At 60.7% G+C, this 12192-nt stretch overlaps 4 protein-coding genes across 4 annotated transcripts; 3 read left to right on the top strand and 1 right to left on the bottom strand.

Moving 5' to 3' along the window:
• Positions 1-2271: 2271 nt before the first annotated feature.
• On the top strand, positions 2272-4756 carry P884DRAFT_197640 (uncharacterized protein; the record flags this gene model as incomplete). The annotated part of the gene is made up of 2 exons (XM_069438078.1): positions 2272-4498; positions 4569-4756. 2 exons carry the CDS (start codon positions 2272-2274, stop codon positions 4754-4756), a joined length of 2415 nt encoding a protein of 804 aa, XP_069298518.1.
• A 675-nt stretch (positions 4757-5431) lies between these two features.
• On the top strand, positions 5432-7812 carry P884DRAFT_197687 (uncharacterized protein; the record flags this gene model as incomplete). Its single annotated transcript, XM_069438082.1, has 3 exons — positions 5432-5893; positions 5977-7456; positions 7601-7812. 3 exons carry the CDS (start codon positions 5432-5434, stop codon positions 7810-7812), a joined length of 2154 nt encoding a protein of 717 aa, XP_069298519.1.
• A 1454-nt stretch (positions 7813-9266) lies between these two features.
• P884DRAFT_276891 (glycoside hydrolase family 10 protein) lies at positions 9267-10428 on the top strand (the record flags this gene model as incomplete). The annotated part of the gene is made up of 3 exons (XM_069443012.1): positions 9267-9710; positions 9815-10255; positions 10333-10428. 3 exons carry the CDS (start codon positions 9267-9269, stop codon positions 10426-10428), a joined length of 981 nt encoding a protein of 326 aa, XP_069298520.1.
• Positions 10429-10503: 75 nt separating this feature from the next.
• Positions 10504-12155, bottom strand: P884DRAFT_221966 (uncharacterized protein). Its single transcript, XM_069439506.1, has one exon. The coding sequence runs from the start codon at positions 12135-12137 to the stop codon at positions 10857-10859; it is 1281 nt and encodes a 426-aa protein (XP_069298521.1). The 5' UTR covers positions 12138-12155; the 3' UTR covers positions 10504-10856.
• Positions 12156-12192: the final 37 nt, after the last annotated feature.

Here is a 12192-nt window from a genome sequence, read left to right on the forward strand (position 1 = left end):
TTTTCTTTATTATGTACGAGCCGTTGGCATGCCGAGTCGCCTTCCAAGCGTGATACCTCCGAGTCGCGCCCGCCCCTATTGGCGCGATCGCAGTGGAGTGCGATTGGAGGCAATAACGCGGGAGTGTACGGAGTAGCCATCGAAAAGAAGCCCTTTCCCAAACAGAGTTGAGCGCGCCGTGGACCTCCCTGGAGCCGGGCCTCGCCTTCCCGACGCTTGCTTGGTAGTGGGGAAATTTATTGGTGGACAGCACAAATCGAGCTTGAGCTAGTGCTGCGGCGGCACCCTCCAGCCAACAACAACCCCGGAAACGATCTTCACACACGCACCGCAGGAATCGGGCAATCAGCCGAGCACCCGCAGTCTCCAGTCACACCAACCCGAGCCTGCACTGTCTCGGTTTTCCCCTGGCTTCTGCAGTGAGCCCTCCCACCTAGTCTCGATTCGGCTGGCTGCTCGCTCTCGTCGAAGAGCAATTCGAGCCGCCTCGTTGAGGACATTCCCGCAATGTCCTCAACCCGCCCTGTCGTCACACCTACAACCCCCTTCCCACCGACCGACGCTTTGTTTTCGAGCACGACACCGCCGCCGCCGACTGCCCTCGCTGGCGTCGCCGGACCGTCTGCTAGCACGTCGCCCTCTCCCCGATCACAAAGTACCAGCGCCGGCCGCAACCTGGGCTACCCCGGCTCGAGGAGCCACTTCCCCTTCTCCCACTACAACGCGATCGACAACACTTCCCCTGCAGGCCCCGACCGTCCTTGGGCCCCCGCCGGTTCTCGTCCTGCCCTCCCGAACCCGAACCCGCCGCGGTCCTCGTCGCTCGCCGCCAGCAATCCCCCGCGCACCTCGTCGCTGTTGCCGCCCGCCAGAATTGTGGTTGGCCAGGGTTCGTCGTACGCCTCGCCCCTCGACCGCAGCGACTGGTTCAATGACCCTCGACCGGCGCCCAAGGTCCCCGATCCCTCCAGAGAAGGTGATTCATCGAGGCACAAGAGGGGCCACTCACGATCAAGCAGCGCCGGCGGTCTGAGCGACACTCTCCGCAACCTCAACCGCTGGTCGGCGTCGACGACTTCAAGCCGGGCATCCCACCTCGCCGACTTCACGCGCCGCGTGAGTGCGGAAATATTAGGGGTAGTAGCATTTAACTCTTCACCGGGAAGGAAGTTACACCGGCGGAGGCCGTCAACGTCGGGTGGATCTCCTCGATCGTCTCCCCGGACGAAGAACCGAGCAGATTCCCCCGTCGCCGGCGCCATCTCCCCGCTTCAAAGCCTTCCCCGGATTTCGGCTGGGCCCTCCTTGGAGCACGAGGTTCTCGAATCACATGTGCTAGGCCAGGCTGCTGCTCAGGAGGTCGGACAGCACCAGCAGCCACGACAGGAAAGCGACGGCTCCTGGAATGACCATCCCAGGTGGACTGACGAGAACGGATCATTGTCATATCACTCACACGCCGCTGAGCCACAGCCACCCAACATGCTCACCCACGAAACTACCATGGCCTACGCGCCCAATGGCCAGGCGAGGAGTCGCTCCGGCAGCCGGTCGGCCGGAGCAAAGGGCGGCGTCGAGATTCGGGAGCGAGATCGAGATCGTGACAGGGAACGCGACCGCCAGGGAAAGCCCATGTCCCAGAAAGCGATGCTGTCGAAAGCTCTGCAGAAGGCAAACACGGCAGTTCAGTTGGACAATGCCCAGAATTTCGAGGGCGCAAGGAGAGCCTATGCGGAGGCATGTGCCGTGCTGCACCAGGTTCTCCTGCGCACATCTGGGGAGGAGGACCGAAGAAAGCTGGAGGCTATCGTAAGTCATTGGTCGTTTGACTTGCTGCGCTTCATTCCGGGTTCCCCTTCTGACTTGTGTGGCACGCGCCGCCTATCATAGCATGAAACCTACCTGGCTCGGGTCATGGAGCTCGACGAGCAGCTCGTTGATATGGAACCCGAGGGAAAAGAGCTCCCGCGCCGTCCAGAGAGCAATGATCTCCAAGACATAATGGACGCGCAGGTAGCGGATGACCATTACCTCCGACCGTATAGAGTGGACAGGGGTGGGGTATTGGAAGATGACCTAGATGCTGAACAGACCCACGCCGTCCAGGAACCAAGGCGAAGCCCACCGCCACCGTCACGGCCATCACCGCTTCCAGACACCGCACGAGACCCAAGGGACGGGCCGACGTCATACCTGACCCAACAATACTCACTGCAGTCTGCGTTCTCCCGAGCGAGGTATAACAATGGATCGACGCTACGACCCCCAACCATGAACAACGCGTACATGCCGCCTCCTCTCTCTCCCCGCCGCCCTGCTTCCCCCGCTAGACCATCGTCGCCGCCGGTTGAGTATGAGAGTCCACGGAGGCCCCCCCCTGACCGACCAAACGCCCAGACGGAGGCGCCTGCATCATCGTCTGGCCACCAGCGTGCAAACAGCCACGAGTCCGTCTCGTGGCTCGACCCAATTGACGAATCTGACCGCTCAAGCGTGACATCTGTACACTCGCGCTCTTCTTCTAGGGTCGTCAGGAAGCACATTCGGGCCCCAAGCGGTGCCACCGAAGCCGAGTTCGACGCAGCTCTGGACGACGCAATCGAGGCCGCATACGATGATGGATATGAACCAGAATCCCATTACCCCGGGCATTCGTATCACGATGCCCAGGTCGATCCCATCGCAGATAAGCTACGACGTGTGGAGATGGCGAGGGAACTGGTGCGGGAGTCCGAGAGAGAAGCACTGGAGCTAGCGACCGAGCGCGAGCAGAGATTGCGGCTCCAGCAACAACTAGAGGATGAGGAGTACCGGAAGAGGGTGGCGGCAGGCGAGGATTTCTATGACGGGAATGACTCGGAAGAGGAGGAACGGCTGCTGGAGGAGGCTCCGAGGACCGACGGCATGGACGATTTCGCGTTTGGTGTCCAGCAGAGACCTCCCGTCCCGGGAGAATCGGACTCGAGCGGGATGAGCGGCCGGACTTGGCACAGCTCCATGGGATCCAACCCGGCCACGGGGGCGACTCTCACTCCGGTGAGCGAGGATGGCGCGCATCCGCACCGCTCCGGCCCGTTACCGCCGCTGCCACCTCAAGCTGCGGCCCAGGTGCCTCCCCAGCCAGGTTCGGCGGGGTCTCAGAGCTCGGGCCAGAGCGTTCGAAACTGGCGGCTGTCCGGCCAGAACCCGAAAGAGCTCAAGATCGAGACCAACAAACTTGCCGCGATAGCAGCGCCAGCAACGGCTGGACCAACCCTCCCGTCTCAGCCGAAGGCCGGCAGTTACATTGTACAGCAGCGGCAAGCCTTATCCGCTGGCCCCAACCGCACCCTCGGCCCGTTCATCTCGAGGTCCGGCCATTCCCCTGTCCCGGGAACCCTGGATGAAGAGCCCGAGGACGCCCCGCGACCGACGGCCTTGTCCCACGACGAGTACTCCCGCGTGGGTACACCGTCGGTCGTTCGCGCGCCCAACCTTCGAAAGAACTATTCCTCCTCGAGCCTCAAGAGCCTCAAAACACGCAACTTGTCCATCTCTCATCTCGACGAAGGCATGTCGGACCACTCGCCCAGCACACCTCTCAGCAGCCAGTTTAGCGCCCGCCTCCCCGCCGTGCCCTCGCTCCCGGCAGGCATCCTTAGCAACCATCTCAAGGACCGGGCAAACAGCACCACCCCTGGCGGGTTGCACCTCTTTGAGAATGACTTCCACTCGTCTGAGAGGCCGGGGTCGCCCAACCCGCTCACTGCCGACGTGCCGGCGCCGCTCGAACCTTGCCCGACGGACGTCATGCTCCGCCCGTTCTGGTTGATGCGCGCCCTGTACCAAACCCTGTGTCACCCGCGGGGCGGGTACCTCAGCAACAGGCTGTTCGTGCCGCGCGACGTGTGGCGGGTCAAGGGCGTCAAGCTTAAGGCAGTTGAGGACAAGATTGCCAACTGTGACTTGCTCACCGCCGCGCTGCAGAAGCTCGCCCGGGTCGACACATGCGATGCGGACGCTGTGCTCGAGGAGATGCAGGCATTGGAGGGCGTGCTGGAGCACGTGCAGGCCACACTGTCGCGGAAACTGGGGAGCGAGGTGGGTGTGCAAGGCGCATCCTCGATGTTCAAAGACGCGGCCGCGGCGGCTGCGGCGGCAGCTGCTGGAGATGCCGCAGCCGCGGGAGGGGATGCCGCGGCCATGCCGAGGTCGGCCAGTGTGGCGGGTAAGGCCAGCAGCTTCTCGTGGAGGCGGCTGAGGAGCAAGAATAGCTCGGCAAACCTGCCGGCTCTGTCAGCGTCTGGCTATGGGAACAAAGGGGGGAACGGAGGGGCTGCGAGCACTACGAATCTCTCGGAGGGCTTGGGAAAGGATGCGGCGCTGGCAAGCCTGCCCATGACGACGCACCCGACCAGCAAACCGACCAAGCGGGATATTAATAGCGTGTCGTTCACGGGGCCAAATGCGAACTACATGTCTTCGTTGGCCAGGTTATTTGATGCCGCGCAGACTGTGGGTGAGTATTTTCCCCCACCCTTGTCATTTACAACGAGAACCGAAGATATGCTGACAGATGTTGCTCGCAGACCAAATCGCCCGGCAAGTCGAAGACCCGGGCCTGCGGCACGCCGACAAGACACAAGTCGGCCTGGAGCTGTGCGCAAGGCACGCGGCCGAGTTCTTCGCATTCTACATCTGTCGCTTTGCCCTGTCGGATCTGACACTGCTCATGGACAAGTTCGTCAAGCGAGGGAGCGAATGGGTGCTGGCGTAGGGCCGTTGGTGCAAGATCTAGCTTGCCTCGCGGCGGCGCCGACGTCAACAGGGCATTGGAGTGAGAGGAGACTGTGGCTAACGAGCCGTTTGGTGTTTGGAGTTTTTTCTTTCTTTCTCTTCTATCTGTTCACTGGGCATTGCACGGTCACGCGTAGATGAACGAGAAGTGTATAAACTGCATTGGAGAACAGGACTGTACCTTGGCTAGCAAGGAGGGACCGGTTCCGCCTTAGACGCTTGGGGATCTGTCTCGTTGCTGAGGCTCGTGGTCTTGTTAACGGCAAATTTTAAAAAAGGGAAGGACATCATCATGCTGACAGCTGTATGCATGTACATAGCTTCACCTTCTGTCCATAATTCCAGTCGATATTGCTCCATTGTGGGGTATCCAGAGTTTAGTACCTTGCTTACTGTGTACTGCCGTAAGAGGTGGTTGCGATAAGATAAGCGTTTCCACTCCCAGAAAGCTGCCTAGGTGTACGGAGTGCTCCGAGGCGTTGCGCACCGAGCTCATCTTGGCAAGTCCCTGGCGATCTCCAATTTTTTTTGGACCTTGAACAACAGACACGATAAGCAGGAGACCTTTCGCAGGACGAACCCGTTTCGCAACAAAGATTATACATGACCTAAGAGCGCCAATTGGATGCGCGGAGTGCCGTGCTGGAAAACGCGGATGGGACCATGGCTGCGGCGTGTGCGTCTGGCGCCGCTTCTCGGCCGGGGATTTGGTCAACTTCTGCGAGAAGGAGAACGAGGAAGACAAGCCTGGCATGGAGGTAGCACGCCGAGCTTTGTGCGATGTGTTGCCTGCAACACGCGGCCCCGCTTCAATGTTGCGGCCCCCTCCCGACATTTCCCCAAGCACACTATCCCGCAGCGAACAACGAGGGCGACAGTCCCCGGACCGTCACCGTTGCAATGCCGACTTGCCAGCCATTCCCATTCTCCGTTGAAGGACGGACCCGAGCAGCGCCGCGCCACCGAACTCGAGAAGCGCATTGCCGCCATTCCCATTGAACGTTACCGAAACTTCTGCATCGTCGCCCACATCGACCACGGCAAGAGCACGCTGTCGGACCGCCTCCTCGAACACACGGGCACCATCTCTCCTAGCGATGCCAACAAGCAGATCCTCGTTCGTCCTGCCTCCCGCACCTCTGGCTCTTCGTTTCCGTAGAATGCCACGCTAACAGGTGCTCGCTTCACCACGGAGAACAGGACAAGCTCGACGTCGAGCGCGAGCGCGGCATCACGGTGAAGGCGCAGACCTGTACCATGATCTACCGCTCCCCCGACGACGGTCTCGACTACCTCCTCCACCTGGTCGACACGCCCGGTCATGTCGACTTCCGCGCCGAGGTGACGCGCTCCTACGCCTCGTGCGGCGGCGCCCTGCTGCTGGTGGACGCGTCGCAGGGCGTCCAGGCCCAGACGGTCGCCAATTTCTACCTCGCCTTCGCCCAGGGCCTCGCCCTCGTCCCCGTCGTCAACAAGATCGACCTGCCCACGGCCGACGTCCAGCGCGCCCTCGAGCAGCTCGAGAGCGTCTTCGAGCTGGACACGTCCATCGCCGTCCGCGTGAGCGCCAAGACGGGCCAGGGCGTCGGCGAGATCCTGCCCGCCGTGATCCAGCACGTGCCCGCCCCCGTCGGCGACACGGCCAAGCCGTTGAGGATGCTGCTGGTGGATTCGTGGTACGACACCTTCAAGGGGGTCGTCTTGCTGGTCAGGCTGTTTGACGGCACGGTGAGGGCGGGAGACAAGCTCGTCAGCTTCGCCACCGGGAATCAGTACGTCGTCGGCGAGGTCGGCATCCAGTACCCGAATCCGGTGCCCCAAAAGGTCCTGAGGGCCGGTCAGGTCGGGTACGTCTTCTTCAATCCCGGCATGAAGAGGATCCAGGACGCCAAGATTGGCGATACCTTTACGACGGTCGGTTGCGAGGACGCGGTCGAGCCGTACCCCGGCTTTGAGGAGCCGAAGCCCATGGTCTTCGTGGCCGCGTTCCCGACGGATCAGGGGGACTACCAGAAGCTGGCGGATAGCATCGGACAGCTGGTGCTCAACGACCGCAGCGTCACGTTGCAGAAGGACTTTTCGGAGGCGCTGGGCGCCGGCTGGCGGTTGGGATTCCTCGGCAGTCTGCACTGCTCCGTCTTCCAGGACCGGCTGCGCCAGGAGCACGGCGCGGACATCATCATCACGGAGCCGGCCGTCCCGGTCAAGATCGTCTGGAGCACCGGCGGCCCGGAGACCATCATCACGAACCCGGCCGAGTTTCCCGAGAACGAGGACGTCCGGATGCGCAAGGCCACCACCTACGAGCCCTACGTGCTCGCCACCATCACACTTCCTGACGAGTACGTCGGCCGCGTCATCGAGATCTGCGAGAACGCGCGCGGGATTCAAAAGAGCCTCGAGTTCTTCAACGCCACGCAGGTCATTCTCAAGTACGAGGTGCCCATGGCCAGCCTGGTCGACGACTTGTTTGGCAAGCTCAAGGGCGCCACCAAGGGCTACGCCACGCTAGACTACGAGGATGCCGGCTGGCGCGAGAGCCAGCTGGTCAAGATGAACCTGCTCGTCAACAAGAAGCCCGTCGATGCCATTGCGCGCGTTGTACATGTCAGCCAGGTGGAGCGGCTGGGAAGGCAATGGGTGACCAAGTTCAAAGAGCATGTCGAGAGGCAGATGTTTGGTACGTTCTATTCCCCCCCCCCCCCCCCCCTCCCCAACCCCCTCCTCCTTCACCCTCATCTGCCTCCCCCTTTCTGTCCGTTGGTAGAGAAGGGCATATGTCAACGTTGGTTTATGGTAATGCGGTCCCACTAACTGCTCGCAGAAATCGTCATCCAGGCCGCTGCTGGCAAGCGCATTGTCGCACGCGAGACCATCAAGCCCTTCCGCAAGGATGTCCTGGCCAAGCTGCACGCGAGCGACATCACTCGCCGCAAGAAGCTGCTTGAAAAACAAAAAGCTGGACGCAAGCGCCTGAGAGCCGTCGGCAACGTCGTCATTGACCAATCGGCGTTCCAGAAGTTCCTCGCCAAGTGAGTCAGGGAGCATCCTCCCTGCTTTCGCTGTATAATTCATTATCGGCTCTGTGTAGCATATTCTGTACTCTATGGGCCCAATGCATACCCCGGCGTTGTTTTCCTTGGTTAGCGGTGGGATGATAGCCCGATGGGCGATTCCAGTGTGATCCATTGTTCGATTGTGCTGTGGACTGGGACGCTGAGAGCGGGCCCTTTTTTCTTACTCTGGACGCAGGGTTTCGCTCGAAAGACATGAATGATGTTTCGGTTGCGGATGAAATCCTCCTGAAACAATGACTTCTGTCCCGCCTCGAGAAAGACCTATGGAGCCAACATAAATCGTCGACAAGGATGGGTAGTTTGCGACTGTCCTTTGCAGCGTACAACACAATGGCGGCGGGACATTGCAAGCAGGCCAATACGAGCCGAACAAGCCTTACAACAAGATCTGGTTATTAGGAAGTATAGCCATTGGCCTTCGGAATATCGCGTTCCTCGCCCGTGGCACACAAACGCGGCGTGTGGGGAATAAAGCCGTTTCACGTTTGCCTCGACCGGGTCCAGCTTCCCGGTTGCCTCTCCTCCATTCCGTCCTAGATGTCAAGGTGACCTGGCTTCTGCATGCAGGGAAGAGATCGGAGAAGTCCCAAGCTTGGCTAGCTAACTAGTTTTACGATCCGAGCTAGAAGCCCGGCCACCAGAACTGTGATGATTCGGCCCGGTCGACAGCCAACTCTGAGGCCCGTCGTTATTGAGACCCATGCGGCTCTTATTACGTCGAATATGAAGGCAACTTTGAGCGCACTTTCGGGACGTGAGAACTCGCCTGGCTTCGACCCTTTTTCTTCCACCAATGGCTGGCTCCGGGCTCGTCACGCAAAAACAACCATTGGGGCGCATGGTCTAGGCATGAGGCGCTTGTGGGGAAGAGGGCATTCGGCCAGCGCTGGAGTGAAGATATTATGAGATTTGGTAAAAGGGGCATGATCATCCTTTAACCGTCCCGGCGTCGACGCGGCTAAAGATCAGCAAATGCGCGCCAACCTGACGTTGCACCGCACCGTGGGGCCCCGCCACAGCTCTCGAGAGCTTACCGGATTTGGCTTCAATTCGAGATTCCGCCGCCCTGGAGGGGACTGCCGTGTGCCGAAGGGGAAAACGAAGGGACGGAGTTCACCAGGTACGACACAAACCGGCGGGGGCATGGCAAGGGGCCCGTCACGGAAGCCTCTGGAAAAGTCGCCCGGCGGATGAACAAGGATGGATGATATCCGTGGGAGGAAGTCGAGTCGAAGTCCTGCTGGTTCATATCGAGCTATATATATGTGTGTGTGTATGTATGCGTATATATATATGCCTCCTATCACCCACCTTCCTTCCCCCCACACCCGCTGATCAGTTGGTTTCCGTTCAGCACGCAAAGTCGAATAGTTTAATCCAACGCAGTGTCCATAGGTCCTTTCCTCAGCAGACATGAAGGCCAATTTCCTGTTCCTCGCGCCGCTCGCCGTCTCGGCAGCGCCCGCGCTCGAGCACCGCCAGGCAACTGAGAGCATCGACGCGCTCATCAAGGCCAAGGGCAAGCTCTACTTTGGCACCTGTACCGACCAGGGCCGGCTGACGTCGGGCAAGAACGCGGACATCATCAGGGCCAACTTCGGCCAGGTGACGCCCGAGAACAGCATGAAGTGGCAGAGCATTGAGCCGTCGCGCGGTCAGTTCACCTGGGGCCAGGCTGACTACCTCATGGACTGGGCCACTCAGAATAACAAGACCATCCGTGGCCACACGCTCGTCTGGCACTCGCAGCTCGCCGGCTACGTTCAGCAGATCGGCGACCGGAACACCTTGACCCAGACTATCAAGGACCACATTGCCGCCGTCATGGGCCGCTACAAGGGCAAGATCTACGCCTGGGTACGCTTTTTCCCCCCTTTTCCTCGCTTCACTCCCCCCCCTTCCCCCCCCCCCCCCCCGGAATGATGGAGCCTCCGGATTTCTGACATTGTTTGAAACGTTAGGATGTTATCAACGAGATGTTCAATGAGGACGGCTCGCTTCGCAGCAGCGTCTTCTCCAACGTCCTCGGAGAGGATTTTGTTGAGATAGCCTTCAAGGCGGCGCGCGAGGCCGACCCCGACACCAAGTTGTACATCAACGACTACAACCTCGACAGCCCCAACTACGCCAAGGTGACCAACGGCATGGTCGCTCACGTCAAGAAGTGGCTCGCGGCCGGCATCCCCATCGACGGCATCGGCACCCAGGGTCACCTGCAGTCTGGCCAGGGTTCCGGTCTTGCGCAGGCCATCAAGGCTCTCGCCCAGGCTGGCGTCGAGGAGGTTGCCGTCACCGAGCTCGATATCCAGAACCAGAACACCAACGACTACACTGCCGTTGTCCAGGGCTGCTTGGACGAGCCTAAGTGCGTCGGTATCACCGTCTGGGGTGTCCGCGATCCCGTGAGTTCTTCCCTTTTCATTTCCTCGCGAGCAGCTGAAGAAGGGTGTGGGTGAGCGGGCTAACATCGCACCAATAGGACTCGTGGCGTCCCCAGGGCAACCCCTTGCTCTTCGACAGTAACTTCAACCCCAAGGCGAACTACAATGCCATTGTCCAGCTCCTCAAGCAGTAGTCGCCACGTCCGGAGGCGCCGGAAAGATCGAACGAAAAAAAAAAAAAAAAAAAAAACCTGTGGCTCTAAGTTCGGGCCAAGATCATTACCTACGTGTATATATTGTGGGTATTTTTAAAGCCGAGTTTCTACTACCCTATTGGCCGTCTATGATAATGTTTCTATCTGTGTCGGTCCGTGGTATCGTGCATTAAAATTGTATCCGAAACCCGCTCTCGCAACTAAGAGCCGGGATGTAAATTTGTTGCCGGCCAGCGACAAACAAACCACTTGTCAGACCGGAGCTGACCCAATTGTGCCTTGCTCGTTGGTCCCAATAGGAAAAGGGAAAAAAAAAAAAAAAAGTGGACCGAGCTAAGTGCGCTGCGCAAGTCAATGATCCCTCGCTCCTTTGTTGGAAACCGCTGTTAAACCCAAAGATAGCTCCGTCACTGCGTCTCCTCTTTCGAGATTATGCCCGCCTCGACGGCATGCCAAATGGCCGGGTACACGGCGCGGGCGTAGTTGCTCTGCCTGGCCAGCACGTACTTGAGCGTGATCTTGCCGTCCCACCCGCGCACCTGGTCGGCGTAGTCGTCAAACGCGTGCAGCACGTAGGTGGACGAAAAGTCCATCTCCCACCCTTCCGGGCCGGCCCCGTCGCTCCGCTCCTCGCGCTTGGCCAGCCACGAGAGCGCATCCGCGCACGTGTTCCCCAGCCCTTCCTTGCCCGGAAGCCGTACCCCTACCGAGCCGTCGTCCTCGCCGCCGTCGCTGGCAGCCGACAAGGGCCGTTGCCCCGCGGACCACCCGTGGGGCCGGAACAGCCGCTCCTGGTCCTCGAGCTCCCACGAGGTGGGCGCGAACGCGCGCGGGTGCACGATCAGCACCTCGCCCGGGATGGCGTGCAGCCGGTAGGCGAGGTCGGTGAGGATGTCGACGCTGACGGCCCAGACGCCGTTGTAGAAGGCGTCCATGGCGCGGAAGAAGACCTCGGCCAGGCTCGAGTGCGGGCGGGCCAGCCAGACGCCCGTGTTGACGAAGCCGGCGTGCTTGGTGCGCAGGGCGACCGCGCCGCCGACCACGTTGGCGAAGCCCGCGCGGCGCAGGGGCGCGACGTCGCGGAGCGGGACGGCGTCGACGTCGAGGTAGATGCCGCCGTGCCGGCGGAGGGCGTCGGCGCGCAAAAAGTCCGACTTGGCGCCGAACGTGTCGATCTCGACGCCCCCGGACGTCTCGCGCGGGTTCTCGACAAAGTTGGGCGTCACCCCGGGTATGTTCAGCACCCGCCTCGTCCACGGGTCGCCCGAAGTCTTGGCGCGCTCCCACAGGTCGGGCGCGGCGTCGGTGTGGAAGTAGATGCGGTCGGGGCGGAAGTAGAGGTGGGCGGAGTAGACGCTCACAAAGACTTTGAAGTCGAACGAGAGGACAGAGGGATCGGCGAGCAGCCAGACGTAGTGCACGAGGTTCGGTATCGGAATCGGAGCCGGAGCGGCGTCGGCGGCGTCATCATGGGCGTCCGACTTGGGCGGCGGAATGCCGTCGCAGGCTCCGGTGAGCGGTGCGACGGGGAAGGTCTGCAGCGTAGGGAGTCGTGGTCGCCACGGAACAATGGAAGAAATGTCAAAGTAGGCATTGAGCACGACGGCGGTCGTTATGGCCAGGACGACGGCAATCGCGTATCGGCGCCATCCGCTACAGTGGAGCGTGGCGCCTGGCGAGCGCATCATGGTGCAATTGCGGGTGATTCAGGTCGGTAGTGTAGAGAAGAGTGCTGGACCCTCT

The sequence above is a fragment of the Thermothelomyces heterothallicus genome (assembly GCF_042370625.1).
Source record: "Thermothelomyces heterothallicus CBS 202.75 unplaced genomic scaffold P884_scaffold_8, whole genome shotgun sequence".
Classification (NCBI taxonomy): domain Eukaryota; kingdom Fungi; phylum Ascomycota; class Sordariomycetes; order Sordariales; family Chaetomiaceae; genus Thermothelomyces; species Thermothelomyces heterothallicus.